Source organism: Giraffa tippelskirchi, chromosome 14 (assembly GCF_054371585.1).
Source record: "Giraffa tippelskirchi isolate mGirTip1 chromosome 14, T2T-mGirTip1v1.2.pri, whole genome shotgun sequence".
Lineage (NCBI taxonomy): Eukaryota > Metazoa > Chordata > Mammalia > Artiodactyla > Giraffidae > Giraffa > Giraffa tippelskirchi.
In genome coordinates this window covers 54,897,205-54,913,058 of record NC_137288.1, presented here as the reverse complement: position 1 = coordinate 54,913,058, position 15,854 = coordinate 54,897,205, and the positions used below count along the sequence as shown (strand labels likewise).

At 41.2% G+C, this 15,854-nt stretch overlaps 1 protein-coding gene across 20 annotated transcripts in view; it reads left to right on the top strand.

Annotated features, from left to right (window-relative positions):
- SPIRE1 (spire type actin nucleation factor 1) overlaps positions 1-15,854 on the top strand; it is a 153,536-nt gene that overhangs the window by 124,247 nt on the left and 13,435 nt on the right. For 19 of the 20 annotated variants that reach the window (XR_014074515.1, XR_014074511.1, XR_014074513.1 and 16 more), the window contains 2 exons: positions 8,088-8,260; positions 12,353-12,443. Coding sequence is in view for 12 of the 20 variants with exons in the window: in XM_081561717.1 (XP_081417843.1) it covers positions 8,088-8,260; positions 12,353-12,443 (264 nt within the window). In the remaining 8 variants the exon portion in view is untranslated. Of the gene's footprint in view, positions 1-2,990; positions 3,033-8,087; positions 8,261-12,352; positions 12,444-15,854 lie in introns of all 20 variants that reach the window. The other variant, XM_081561714.1, reaches the window with a different exon arrangement.

Sequence of the window (15,854 nt, the reverse complement as noted above, 5' to 3'; positions counted from 1 at the left end):
TACGAGCATTTATATGGTAATGAGCCAAAACTGCACAGGATGTAAGTGGAAAGTTCTTATCCTGGGAGTCCTTGAATGAGCCTCAGGAGGGTCTGTGCATCCTTGCAGTGTAATTTGTACATAGTTCCTAGAGGGCATCTGTAGGGGGGGGTCCATAGTTTTCCCCAGATTTCTAAAGGGTGCACAGTCTCAAGGAGCAAGAACCACTATGGAAAAATAAGGAGATGGTATTATAGAATGTCAGCTTAAGACAAAATTTTAAAAGAATTACTGTGCCTTGAGATGGAATAATATGGTAATAGGAAATATTTCAACAGAACTATAAGGTAAAACCCACATATTACCATGAGAAAAGTAAGCTTCACGCTTCACAAGAGTAAATTCCAGTGGAAGCACCCGTGGGACAGAGAGAGGAGCAGGACATAAAGTGCCAAGTGATGGGATGTTCCTTCCCACACAAGTGCTCTGAACCCAGGGTGAGGGGCGAGCAGGTAAGTCCTGCCCACAGGCACTGACCGGAGAACATCCATGGCAGGGGTGCCTGTGAGCCCTGACAGCAGCCAGTCAGGTGTGTGGTGTGGCCAGGGGCCGAGTGTGTGGGAGACCAGCGGTCCTTGTGGGCAGCAAAGGGACACTGCATGTGGTGTCACATGCCCTCATTGTATACATATTCTTCTGTTTCATTTAAACAAATTAGATGCTAGCTAACAGGAAACCTGCTTTAGAATAATTAAATACCAATTTTGTGTTTAGTATGTCTTACCCTTTTGTTTTATTCTTATGAATTAGTGTTTCACAACAACCAGAATTGAGCTGTGGTCGAAAGTGATTGTTCTATGAGAGTCTTACTTTTAAAATTGATCTTGAACCTTAACTAGAAAATAAGAGATTGGGCTCTTCCTGTTCTGCTGATCTACATTGGTTCTTATTACACAATTTCACTTTGAGAAGTTTGGATAAAGTTGACAGGATTATCTTGAAGAAAAGAAGTGAAAGTGTTAATCACTCAGTCATATGCAACTCTTTGCGACCCCATGGACTGTAGCCCACCAGGCTCCTCTGTCCATGGGATTCTCCAGGCAGGAATACTGGAGTGAGTTGCCATTTCCTTCTCCAGAGGATCTTCCTGACCCAGGGATCGAACCTGAGGCTCCTACATGGCAGGTAGATTCTTTACCATCTGAGCCCATCCTGAAGAAAAGTTTCCCTAAATAGTTCTATAACCTTTCCTCTCCTTGTAATTGCAAGTAGAAACCCACTATAGAAATTGGGCAAATGTTTAAAGAAGAGACACTCCCCAGGATTTCAGCAGCAGCAGCATGCGCTGTGACAGGGCTCATGCGTCATGTGTGCACACAGGAACTGCATCCTCACCCGGAATTGTGGCAGCAGGAGTGTCTTCCCGCGTGGGTGAACGTAACCCACAGCGTGGTCTATAAGGATGTGATGACCGACTTGTGTCCAAGTTGTCTTATACTCACTCATATGTGTCCCTATTACTTTACAGGCTAGTTCCATATTTTTTTCCTATTAAGTCTGAAATTACTGTTCTTGTGCATCAGTCTTTGTTCACCACTGATCATTTTCTTTTTCCTAACACTTTTCTGACATCTCATACTATATTGAGATTTGAGGTTATAAATGGTTCCTTTAACATCTGCCAAAAACATATGAAGAGACTTCATTCTGTTAAATATGGGTATTAGAACTCTGCAGGCATCTGCCTCAGAAATGTGAGGACCTTCAGGTCTGCCCCCTTCTGACCACACAGGCACCAGTCCTCCCTGATGGTGGTGGGGTGGGGTAGAATGGATGGAGCTGATAAGAGCTTGGGACTGCAGTGAAAATGGGTAATTCTCACTCTTACAAATACCCAAATTCTTTTATAAGCTTTATTGAGATATAATTTACCTACCATAAAATTCACCCATTCAATGTTTTTTAGTGTATATAATAAAATTTTTAAAACAAATGACTTCCAACAGGAAATAAGTTTATTCTTAAGAAATTCCATTTGTTTAACTGTTACTAGGTGCACTGCTGTGAGCACCTTTTTATTTGGTATGGAATCGTTTAATTTTTCTAACAATCCCTTGAAATAGGTACCATTATTGCCATTTTACACTTGAAGTAATGGAAGCACGGAGAGGTTAGTAACTTGCCCAGAATCACACTGCATATAAGTGGCAGAGCTAAGGTTCAAACTCAGGCTCTCTGGCTCCTGAGGCTTGCTGTAAGTGCCAGATGTAATGGCCTATGGTGGAGAATTAGTGATACTTGGCACCCCACTCCAGTACTCTTGCCTGGAAAAATCCCATGGACGGAGGAGCCTGGTAGGCTGCAGTCCACGGGGTCGCTACGAGTTGGACACGACTGAGTGACTTCACTTTCACTTTTCCCTTTCATGCATTGGAGAAGGAAATGGCAACCCACTCCAGTATTCTTGCCTGAAGAATCCCAGGGACAGGGGATCCTGGTGGGCTGCCGTCTGTGGGGTCGCACAGAATTGGACACGACTGAGGTGACTTCGCAGCAGTGCCTGAATGAGATTTTTTACAAGATGTTTGACCTGTATTCAGAGAGCCAACTTCTCATCCTGAAATAAATTAAGAATACGTTTGTTCTTAAATTTTAAAGATTTTGTATATTCCCTAAAAGCATGTTTTAAACATGGCTCGTTTTTTCTTTTGAACTCTTATATTTAAGTAAAAAGTCCTATGCTGTGATTCTAAAGTGTTTTTATCTTTATCATGCTTTCATTCATAACATATTCTTTAAAAGCTGTTTTTTTCTTTTATTGTTACTCCATTTCAAGTCTTAGTGATACGGTTAAAACTAAGATGCCATATTGCAGATAATTTCTCTCTGCCTTCTGCCTTAAAGTATGGAGTGTACCACCGCAGGTCTTGAACCTTCCTCCCTTTTTCATCCTCCCTGTAAAGCCTAACATCTGAATTACTTTCCTTTTATTGTTTGTTTTCTTTTTTCAGCAATGCGGCCACTTAGCATGTCTTACAGTTTTGACTTGTCAGGTAAAGCACTTTCACACCTGACGTGGGTTTTGTGGTCTCTGTGAAATACATTTCATTCATCTGCTTGTTCAAACATGTCAGAAAAGAAAATTGAAAGGCTTCTTCTAAGCTGTGGTCAGTCATATAAAACAGCCTTTCTTTGAAGATGGTTTAAAAAAATAAAACTGTAATAAATCTCTTGCTCCCCAAGGGCCTATGGAAGAACCCTGATGCTTGTGGTTGTGAAATGTGCTGCCCATTACACCCAGTCTCATAAAGCAGTGAAGAGTCTAAGAGAACTCTGCCTTCAGAGCCTAGAAACAAGAAAGAGTTTTGATACTTGTTACTCTTTGAAGCATTCAGTTATTCAAGCAGCTAAACTCTGAAGTGTCAGCTGCTTCTGAAGACGAGCGCTCCACAGCTGGGGGATGAGAGCCAGCTTCTGTGCATGGGTCCTCGTCATGCTGGTGGTGTGCTGTTAAGAGACTTTGGTTGTAAAACACAATCATGTGTCCTGGGTTTGTAGTACAAGTTTAGAGCCCTTCTGTTAAATAGATAGGGATTGATGGTGAAACAGGTAACTATTCATGACTAAATTTGATCTGTAAAATCAGCCCTCTTTTTAAATTAAGATTTTAAACTGTATACGAACGAATTTTCAAAGCCAACTTAGTCCCAAATTAAAATGTTTTGCACATTAGAATTTTGGAGTTTGGAAGCTGCTCCTTTCAATGTGAAATGAGATAAGACATTGGCACTAGTATTTCCTTCCAGAATTTTTGTGTGTGTGCCATGGAATTGTTGGCATATCTTACACACAAATTCATATTTAAAGAACCTGAGAGTTCTAGTGTCATGTTCTGTCTGAATATTTGCTGAACATCTTCCAACTGCAAAACTAGTTCCCATCTGCTTTTTAAATTGCTGTTTATTTGTGGTTCTCTTAGGCATGACTAATATTTCCCTTTCAAGAAACTCAAATACATCAGTCTTCACTTACTACTTCTGACTGACCACTGAAGAGTTTTTCTGTTTTCTTTATCCATTTGACAATTTTTATTTTATCAACCATTTGCAGAGTAACTTTGTAAAAAAAAAAAAAGATCTGGAAAATAAACTCAGCAGTGTTTGAGAACACATGTGTTACTGTTAATCTCTAAAACTTGGCAGTCCATATTAAGATCTTCTTCTGAGTACCTACTAAAGATGGTCCTCCCCAGTGGACTCTGAGAGCAGCTGGCTCCCGAAACACCCTGACTAGAGGCACAGGTGGCGGCCCTGGACTGTCTGCATGCCCACACACGTGTAATTGTATGTAGGTGTGTTTGTGTCTTACCAGTTATATGATAGATTCCTGTGCTGGGAAGAAAATTCTTGGTGCTGAGCCTCCTTGATGTGAAGGAGCAACAGGAATTTTGATTTGCTATCACTGCTTGCTATGTGATTTGCCGTCAGTGCTTATCATTTGCCATAATCTATTTTGTACCTTAATGTACTTTGTAGTTTCCACATGCTTCATTTTCTGTTTCTTGTGTTTCCATGTTTTCATTGTGGCCTTTTGACTAATCAATTAAAATGTCCCAAATTATAAATGGAAAAGATTGATCCATTCTTCTGACCTAAATACAAGAGCTGGAATGTGTTTCTTTAAGTTGCAACATTAGCAAACTAAGGAGTAAATATTTAAATATGTAGTGTAGATAATGCACGCTAGAATAAGACAGAATTTATATATGTCCTGCTGCTTAGGTATGTTTTAGAAATACTAAAATACTAATCCTTGGTGGAAATCTTAATCCATCAACATTAAGGTAAGTATAATTTATTTTTCTGGTGCAAATAAATATACAATCTGTATTTCAGTCATGTTTCCTCCAACTAAATAAGGCAGCAGCTGGGTATATCTAATAGACATAATTATTACACTATGTAAAATAAAAGTTATTACAGAAGAAGTATAAAGTCTTATCCAAGGGTTTGGTTTTCTCATCAGATACATTGAAATAATGAGGATTTATTCATTTGAATGGAAAAATATAAGTAATCAAACTGCTTAAAAATATCTCTTAAAAGTATGTTTAGCTGGAGCTTGTACAAATATGCAGTGTTAGAGAAGATCACACGTACTTAGTCTTACATATGGAGATCACCCTGAAGCCTGACTGTGACATAATGTATTTTTCTATTAATTCCATTTATCTTAAAGCTTTGACCTTGGTATGAGGTTTATTTCAGTAGTTTGAATCACCGAGCTCAAATACAGTTATGAACTTCAGCAAGGTCTCCAGGCAGTGAGAGAGCTGTCAGGTAATTTCTCAGATCCCTGTGTTGAGAATGAAAGTAGCTCATGGCAGCCACTGTCATATGTAATAGTGTTCCCAAACCTTCAGGGTAGGCATTACCCTCACGACTTTACCAGACTTACGTGACACCATTACTGTTCAAACTTTTAAAATCTACCGTGTGTCGTAGTCTCTCAGCCATGTCTGACTGTGTGACCCCATGGACTGTAGCCCGCCAGGCTCCTCTGTCTATGGAATTCTCCAGGCAAGAATACTGGAGTCGGTTGCCATTCCCTTCTCCAGGGTTCTTCCCAACCCAGGGGTCAAGCTCCAATCTCCCATATTATAGGCAGATCCTTTACCATCTCAGCCACCAGGAAGCCCATATCTACCATAAATGACTTTAAAAATTTTCTTAAGCAAATGCATCCATAAAATCATGTATCTTATGTAGTAATTACATTTTTTTCTGAAACATTAACTATATAACCATTAGAACTGTTGTGATGTCCCTCCTCGCTCCACTGGGGATTTCACCCTGGGAGCCTGGACTGTGAGCCCCACCCCTGGGACGCTCACCTGCCTCCAGCAGAGCTGTGGCTGGGGCATGGAGAGCCGGCCCACGGGGGAAGCACGTGCCTTCTGCCAATGCGCAGACCCTGGAGGAAGTGTATGGAGAGTGCATGCTGTGGAATACAAGTTTTCAGAATATACCTCAAGATCATTTTTAAACATTGTCTTTTTTTTCTTCAGTAGGAATTAAGCAGTTGGCCCAGTCATTTTCTTCCTTCTCTCTTGAGAACTTTACAGTTACTCCTGTGAGTGTGGCAGTCTGTAGCTCTCCTCCGATGAAAGGTCTATTGAAGGGTTTTAAGCTTTACAGTTTGTGTGAAAACCTGCTGCTTCTGCCTCTGTGTCCCCTTCAGCACACCCCTCCCCCAATTAAACATTTTTTCTAGCTGCTTAATACCTGGAGAGGTAATAACAAAGTTAACTTGTGTCAGGTTTTCTACTCAACACTTTATGTAAAATGATAAATGATTGACAGGTCTGTCTCTTTCCTTCCCTTCCTCATTCCTTTCCTCTGCTCACTCAAACCCTTCCTTCTAGTTCACAAGGGCAGTTCTAGTTCTGGCCTTCTTGAGCTCTAAAATCTGGCAGAAATTGTGAATATTAAGTTAGATATACATCATTTATAATAAATAGTTTACATAATTCTTTTAAATCATGTCAAGGAAGGCTGTACTGGAGTACACTTTCTGAATATTACCTGAAAGCCCACCTCTTCCACTTGAAGCCTGTGAATATTATACAGTGGGGGAGCTACTGTAAACAGAACCTTATGTTTTATGTTAACTTCAGGTACAACGCTGCCTGCCAGAAATGAGCAATAGTCGTGTCTTTTCAGTGCTCAGTACACTCTTCACCTCTGACTCATCAGGGGAGTTTCACAGACTGCTCCACAGCTATGGGCATACTGGGACTGCTTTTTCTCATTTTTAAATACTCTATTTTAGTAGTTAGTTATTAAAAATATTAGTTACTGAAACACTGAAGAAATTTATCTCCACTTGCACTGGAAGATTACAGGCCTTTGGAACTGGTGCTGCCAAGGCTCCTGTGTGTCAGCTCTGCTGCCCTGGCCGTGGGTGGCTGAGTCACACTGAGCCTTAGTCCACTCACTCACGAGTGGAGATAAAAGTCAGTGTTAATAATTGCTAACATTTATTGTGCGCCACCTTTGTTACACACACTATTAAGTGTTTTATATGCAGTTGTTAACTTATGTAATCCTCACAGCAAGCCCACTTCTGCTGTTAGCCCTATTTAACAGATGAGGACTGAGTTTGCTATAATTGCTCAAGGTCAGACAAGTAGCAGCAGAGTTAGACTCTGAATCTGAACCATCCTCACCTTACTGTCCCGTGTGCTCTAAACTCTACACTCCCTACGCAGCAGCTTGTGCGCTGTGCTACGTACGCTCCGTACACACTGTGCTCTGTACCCTGCGCTCACACCCTGTGTCCTCCCGCCTCCTGTGCTCTAATCTGTGGTCTGTACTCCCCACTCCGTGCTCCCACGCCTGTGCTCTATAGTCTCTCTAGTCGAGTCTGTATTCCGCGCTTCGTGCTCTGTACTGTGGGCTTACACCCGCTGTGCTGTGTGCTCTCTGCTCTGTCCTCTATACTCTATAGTCTGTACTCTGCACTCCATGCTCTGTATCCTGCTCCCACACTTCTTTCACTGCCTTTCCATCCAGATTTGAGCTTGGGATAATCTATATCAGATTTATCAGAAGGATTGTATCCCAGATTCTGTGTGTTTATGTCTATATGTGTATAGGTTATTGACTGTTTTTATTTTAGACTCAAACCGCCCTCAATCTTGTAGTCCCATGCCGGAGGCTTATGTACACCGTCACTTCCATCAGTCCATCTCTCACTCTTCAGAGGCTCAAGGGAACTCGAGCCTCCCTGGGTCTCTGGGAAGTAAATCAACTGGAGTTGGTTTTCTGTAGGATTTCTCCCAGTTCTAAATTTTAATCTACACATATAGTGAATACACAGTTATTCATGGAAAGATTTCCTTTATTTGAGTGTGAGAGTTAATGTCAAATACACATGTGTTATATGCCCAGGTGTTAACTGTGTGTGGCCTCTGTGCTGTCTGCATGATATAGGAATGCCTTTCAGCTCAGCGCAGTTCCGAGTGCAGGCACTTGAAGACTGCATTTGGTCCACTGACCATCTCTCTGTGCTCAGGGAAAGGTCAGCTTTTGCCTTTTTTTCCCCAGAGGTGACAACCCCTGAATCTCCCAAGAATGTTGCAGAATCGTCCATGGTGAATGGAGGTATGGCGTCACAGCCCAGAGAAGGTGGGTCAGGAGCCGCCCAGCAGGTGCCTATGCCGCGGAAGAAGCTCCTCAAAGCCCCGACGCTGGCTGAGCTGGACAGCTCCGACTCGGAGGTGAGGCCCACGCCCATTCAGGGTCAGGAGGCCAACCCTCCACGGACCCTTGTGTTGCTCCAGCCGCTACTTGCCCTCCTCCCAGTTTTCAGCCAGTACACTTCAGTCATTCAGTCATGTCCAACTCTTGGTGACCCCATGGACTGCAGCACACTAGGCTTCCTTGTCCATCACCAACTCCCAGAGCCTGCTCAAACTCATGTCCATTGAGTCGGTAATGCCATCCAACCATCTCATCCTCTGTCTTCCCTTTCTCTTGCCTTCAATCTTTCCAGCATCAGGGTCTTTCCGATGAATCAGTTCTTCGCATCAGGTGGCCAAAATATTGGAGCTTCAGCATCAGTTCTTCCAGTGAATATTCAGGACTGGTTTCCTTTAGAATTGCCTGGTTTGATCTCCTTGCAGTCCAAGGGATTCTCAAGAGTCATCTCTAACTTTCATATCCATACATGACTACTGGGAAAACCATAGCTTTGATTATCTGGAACTTGGTCGGCAATGTAATCTTTCTTCTTTTTAATATGCTGTCTAGGTTGGTCATAGCTTTTCTTCCAAGGAACAAGCATCTTTTAATTTCATGGCTGCAGTCACCATCTGCAGTGATTTTGGAGCCCAAGAAAATAAAGTCTGTCACTGTTTCCGTTGTTTCCCCATCTATTTGCCATGAACTGATGGGACTGGATGCCATGATCTTAGTTTTTTGAATGTTGAGTTATAAGCCAGCTTTTTTACTCTCCTCTTTCACTTTCATCAAGAGGCTCTTTAGTTCCTCTTCAATTTCTGCCATTAAAGTGGTGTCATTTGTATATCTGAGGTTGTTGATATTTCTCCCCGAAATCTTGATTCCAGCTTGTGCTTCATCCAGCCTCTCATTTTGCATGACGTACTCTGCATATAAGTTAAATAAGCAGGGTGACAATATACAGCCTGATGTACTCCTTTCCCAATTTTAAACCAGCCTGTTGTTCCATGTCCGGTTCTAACTGTTGCTTCTTGACCTCCGTACAGGTTTCTCATGAGGCAGGTAAGGTGGTCTGGTATTCTCATGTCTTTAAAGAATTTTCCACAGTTTGTTGTGATCCACACAGTCAAAGGATTTAGCATAGTCAATGAAGCAGATGTTTTTCTGGAATTCTCTTGCTTTTTCTGTGATCCAGTGGATATTGGCAGTTTGATCTCTGGTTCCTCTGCCTTTTCTAAATCCACCTGGAAGTTCTCAGTTCATGTACTGTTGAAGCCTAGCTTGGAGGATTTTGAGCATTACCTTGCTAGTATGTGAAATGAGTGCAATTGTGCGGTAGTTTGAACATTCTTTGGCATTGCCCTTCTTTGGGATTGGAATGAAAAGTGACCTGTGGCCACTACTGAGTTTTCCAAATTTGCTGGCTTATTGAGTGCACACAGAAAGGTTTTGTTTTTGAACTAAGATTGTTAAAAAGTAAATTATAGAGACAGACCTGAAACCCAAATCTAAGCCCCAAATCTTCATATCTCATAAACTTTCTAGTATTCCAACTAGCAGTATATGAAAATGCCTAAATGAAAATAATTTAAACTGGAAAGGGGCTTGGAAGTTGTGTTCAACATCATTACTTTGCAGTAAGAACACAGCCTAGTGGAGGTAGAGGCTTAGTTTATAAAGTCAGACAGCAGAAAAGTAACAGAATCCCCGCCAAACTATGAACAGACCTCCCAGCACCAGGTCTTCTTCCACTACTGTTTTTTCCTTTTCTCAAAATTCTTAATCTCAGTAGTTTTTTTGGTCTATCTTTAATAACCTCTACTAGCCTGACCCAGGTAACATTGTAAAAGTCAAGATAAGCTTTGATTGGCACTATATCAAAGCTTTCAGTAGGGAAGCGAAGCTTGGGAGCTGTGTCTGTGCCTTAACTGGGCATCTTGTCAAGAAAAGGAAGGTTTTCCTTCCTACCCAGTGAGTTCGGTGCCCAGGCTTGTATCTGGGATGACTCTGGTGGCCTCAGGGACAGCCCCACGCTAAGAACACAGCTGTGGGAGTTTTGACAGTGATAGGGACTTCTGACATTGGTGAGTGTCAAAGACTAGTATAACGCTGCTGTGAATAGTGGAGCACATGTATCTTTTTGAATTAGTGTTTTTGTTTTTTTCAGGTACATACCCAGGAGTGGGCCATATGGTAGTTCTGCTTTTAGTTTTTTGAGAAACCTCCATACTGTTCTCCACAGTGGCTGCAGTGATTTACATTCCCTCAAACAGTGTACAAGTGTTCCCGCTTCTCCACATCCTCTCCAACATTTATTATTTGGTTTTTTTTGTTTTGTTTTTGGTGATAGCTGTTCTGACAGGTGTGAGGTGATAGCGCCTTGTGGTTTTGATTAGAATTTCCCTGGTAGTTAGCAGTGTTGAGCATCTTTTCATGTACCATGTTGGCCATCTGCATTTCCTGTTTGGAAAAATGTCTGTTCAGTTCTTCTGCCCATTTTTTAATTGTTTTTTCTTGATGTTAAGATGAACTGTTTAAGTCCTATTTGTTTATTTTTGCTTTTATTTCCTATTTTAGAAGATGGATCCAATAAAATATTGCTACAATTTATGTCAGTGAGTGTCCTGCTTATGTTTTCCTCTGGGAGTTTTATGGTATACGGTTTTACAGTTAGGTCTTTAATCCACTCTGAGTTTATTTTTTAATGGTAGGATTAGTTTTCAAGTAGTCTGAAAGTGGGTTAGCTCCCTAAGGTGGGCAAGGCAGAAGCAGGGGGCCATCCACGGCTTCTGGGAGAAAATCCCAAGAGGTGCTGAGCCACACCTCTCCCCACAGCAATCCCGTGTCCACCCTGCCTGCCCAGTGCGGGCTCCTCACTGCTCTTGGGAGAAGCATTTCAGACCTTTGGGAAGGAGGGAGGCTGCACAGCATGGACATACCTCAGACTTTAGTAAAATCAGCTGTAACAGTGGTTCTGGGAAGGTTGGTTGAAGGATGTACAGTGGGGATGGTTTCTGCTGTTTGAATCAGGAGCTCCTACCTCATAACTGCTGTGTGTGACTTCTTTGTTCTTTTCCTATGAGATACTCATAGCTTTTATTTCCTTTTGACCTTCCAGAAGCAGGAGATAAGCTAGTTCTCATTGACTTTTCTGGAGACGTGTATGACGTCCCGTGTATGACCTCTGGGTGAGGCTTGGCTAATGTCGCCTGGTTTGTTCTTGGCAGTGAGCACCAGGAGGAGGTGGCGGCTCAGACCGTCCTTGTGTGGACTCTGTGATCTACGCGGCTTTCTTCTTCTCCTGTTCCTTGGCTAGGTCCTTTGTAGTGGGGCTTGTTGGAAACTAATGCTTTCCACACTAAGTAGGTCAGAAAGGATTTTCACTATTTGCTTCACATAGTCATAGATTAATATATTAACCTAACATTCTTCTATATTTAAAAATATTTAGCAGTTTTCTCTATGTAGTATGGAATTGAGTTGTCTTCCAGTTAATATATATCTCCTGTCACATAGTAAGTAGTAAATTTTTCATGAATAAATATTGTACTTCACTTTGGTATAGTCTAAAACAAATTAAGAAGGTCTCTTCTCATAAGTAATAGGAATTTAAATTTCATTTGACACAGTGCAGACATATTTCTCATGAAATATGTTTTCATTCATTCAACAAATATTTATGCATTACTTAGTAAGGGATGGACTTGCTAGTAGGTAACAACATTGAACAAAACACATCTACCTCTGTAGGAGTTATAAGTCTGTTAGTTTTTTAAATGTGTTAAATACTTGACTGATGATGTTAATCACCATTTGTTGTGTGCCGGGTGATGTGTTAAGCATTTTAAATGTGTTCTCAGATTTGTCCTTGTAGTAACCCTATTGAAATTATGAAACTGAGGTAAGAAACTTGCTCTGTGTCACATCACTCTAATGAGGGACAAAACTGGGGCACACACCCAGATATGTCTAATTTTAGATCCCTTCTAGCTTGTCTCCAACTTGCTTTGAACCTTGGACATTAAAATGTGGTGCCTCACGTTACCTCTTTGAGTGAACACTGCTAATGAGCATGAGAGCACTAGTGTCTAAGGAGTCTGTCTCTCCCCCTTGCCCTGTGTGTTTTTCAGGAGGAGACCCTGCCCAGGTCTGCCAGCAGCAGCAGTGCGTCTCCCTCCTTCCTGGAAGACCCCTTCCTGGAGACTGTGTCCACAAGGAAGAGTGAGTATTTGTGGTACAAAGAACCAGTGTCGAATGCCTTAAAAAACATGTTTAACCAAGCAAAGGGAATCCCAAAGTGCCTTGTTGTCATTTGGGGTAACTAGTTAAAGAACCAACCCTGGAATTGCACTGATCAGGAGCAGAAATAATAGTATTTTTCCTAGAATAACATCATAAGATAAGGCTAAACTGGTAATTGGGTCTCAATTCTCAACTTACAACAAACCAGTCACCTTTGGGTTTACAGATAACAGCTGTAGGGAGTAGGTGAGCCTGTTTGTACTTTTTAGAATTATCCCATTATCTAAATTTAAGCCAGAAGCCCTGAATAATCACACTTGTTATCATTCCTGCTACACACACACAAATACACCCCCACACACCCTTCCCCCTTGCCCATGTACAAGTATAGACAATAAAAACACCTTTATAACTCTTCAGGTAATAGGTTCTAATACAGAATCTAAAATGAAATGATTTTGAAAAGTACGGTTGGCCATCTTTTTGAAAATACTTATTTGGCTGTGTTGGGTCTTCATTGGGGCGTGTGGATCTCCATGGTGTCATGTGGTCTCTTTCCCTGAGGTGCCCAAACTGTCTAGTTGTGGTGTGTGGGCTTGGTTGCTCCAACGCATGGGATCTTAACTTCCCAAACCAAGTATTGAACCTGTGTCCATGGCATTGCAAGGCAAATTCTTAACCAGTGGACCACCAGGGAAGCCCCAGTGTTGGTAGGATTAAAAATTATATATTAGAGGGGAGGACTCTGGGAAGATGGCAGAGTAGCAGGCACCATGTAGTTGTCTTTCCCCCTAGACAGTAACTGCAGTGGCAGAATCTGTCTGATATAATTATATTTGGAAGGCTAGAATCTGTTGAATGCTTAAAACTTCCAGGGGAAGATGGTGAATTGTGGTTAACTTAAGTAGATTTCAGCTCCTCGCCAGTGGCAGCCATTCATTCCCCCGTCCCCGTGACAGGCAGCTGTGTGCCGTCCCTGAAGCAGCTTGCACACAGCTGGCGGGGCCAAGACGGACAAAATGACCTGGCCCTCCAGATCTTGGGGCTCTGTGTTCTGGTCACCGCTTCTGATTTCAGAGGTGCAGACAGAGGTAGACGGCCGTTGCTGAGCTGTTATCAGCTTCCCCCTCACCCCTCCATATCTCCAGGGGATATGCAAGAATTGGAAAGTGACCATGAATGCCCAGGGAATGGCTCATCAAGGACCTGAGGAGATGTTAAGTTAAAGATCAGCCTTCAACAATAAGAGAAACAATGAATAGAAACAGTAACAAAACTCAGCAAACTCTGGGGAAGGGTGGAATGGAATTTCCAGAGTTACCACATTGATAAACTCAAATGTCCACTGTTCAACAAAAAATCACAAGGCACATAAAAAAACAGGAAAGTATGGCTCATTCAGAAGAAAAAATAAGTCATCAGAAACTGTCCCAGAGCAAAAGGGAGGTTTATTTCTATAAGCATATATGTTAAAAACAAGACCTGTGTTGAAAAAATTTCAACAGGTAGTTGCATAATAAATGTTCTGGTTTTAAAAAAAAGAATGATGTCAAATCAAAAATATATATATAATTTGCAAATATCTTCTTTTGTTTTCTGGGTTGTCTTTTCACTTTCTGTTTTTTAACTTTTTATTTTGTGTTGGGGTGTGGCCGATTAACAGTGTTGTGACAGTTTCAGGTGAACCGTGCAGGGGCTCCGCCATACATATGCATGTGTCCATTCTCCCCCAAACTCCCCTCCCATCCAGGCTGCCACATGACATTGAGGAGAGTTCCTTAGCACTCTGAGGCTTTCGATTGGGACATTTAGTCCATTTCCATTTAAAGCAATGATTAATATTTGTGCATGCGTGCTTAGTTGCTCAGTCATATCTGACTCTGCAGTCCCATAGACTGTAGCCCACCAGGCTCCCCTGTCCATGGAATTCTCTAAGCAAGAATACTGGGGTGGGTTGCCATTCCCTTCTCCAGGGTATCTTCCCAACCCAGAGATCAAACCCAGGTCTCCGGCATTGCAGGCGGATTCTTTACAGGCTGAGCTACCAGGAAAGCCCATTATTGGTATTTATTGATATTAATAGGTATGTATGTACTGCCGTTTTGTTCATTGTCTTGCGGTTGTTTTTATTTCCTTTTATTCCAAGAAAAAAATCTTTTTCCTTGATGACTATCTTTAGTGTTATGTGGAGTCCTTTCTCTTTTCTGTGTGTGTATCTGTCATATAGGCTTTTGGTTTGTGGTTACCATATAGGTTCATATATTGACAGGTGAATATTTTAAGTTGATGACCTCTTACATTTAAACACATTCTAACAGTACTACATTTTTACCCTGCCACACACATTTTGTTTTTAATAATCACATTTTACATTTTTATTTATATTTTTAGCCCTTTAGACCAATTTATTTTATATCCATTTAATATATCATCTGGGACTTCCCATGGTCCAGTGGCTAAGACTCTGTACTCCCAAATGCAGGGGGCCCAGGTCTGATCTCTGGTCAAGGAACTAAATCTCACATGCCGCAATTAAGACCTAGCTCAGCCAAATAAATAAATAATAAATATTAAAAAATATATATTTCATCCATCAAAGTACAATAAAGTTTACAGCCAGGTATATAACAAGGTAACTGTAAACAATTTAATACCACTGAACTATATGTTTTAAAATGGTATAATTGGTACATTTTTACAGTGTACAGTTGGGTAAGATGGTAAATATCATGTGTATCTTACTACAGTTATTTAAAATTTTATTAAGAAAACACATATTACAGTATCTTTAGTATATTGACTTCGTTTTTCGTACATGTACATGTGGAAGTTTCAGTGGTTAAAATTCTTCAAATAGTATTTTGATTTACTTAAACAGATTACATCAAAAACAACAGGAGCTGACCTTGGTTATTATCTGTAATTGGTATTTGACCAGACCCATTAAATATTATAGAGACTCCATTAAATCACATCATGGATTTCTGTACCTTTTCTTGATTGAGGGAATTATATTCTGTTTTTTTTTAGTGATTTATCGCTAAGACAGTCCAAGTAGATGGTCATCTCCTCCTCACTGTGCTGACTTTCACTTTTCCTCACCTTCTTACTGCGCAGAGGGTGGGAGGAAGGACGGACAGACAGACAGCAGAGTTCTGTGATGTCCTCCTGTGTTTCCACAATGTGAATCAGAGCCTGAAACATTGCCCCTTTAAACTCTGTCCCCAGATATTCCTAGACAGAGGAGCAGTGGCATATATAGTATTAATATTGAAGCTGAAACTTATTTTTTTTAATTTAAATAAAGCTTGATTTAAACTAAGGATAAAATGTCTTGGTACACATCAAGAAGAAAGAGTTTTCGTATTTTATCTTTTAAAAGGAAGGTAT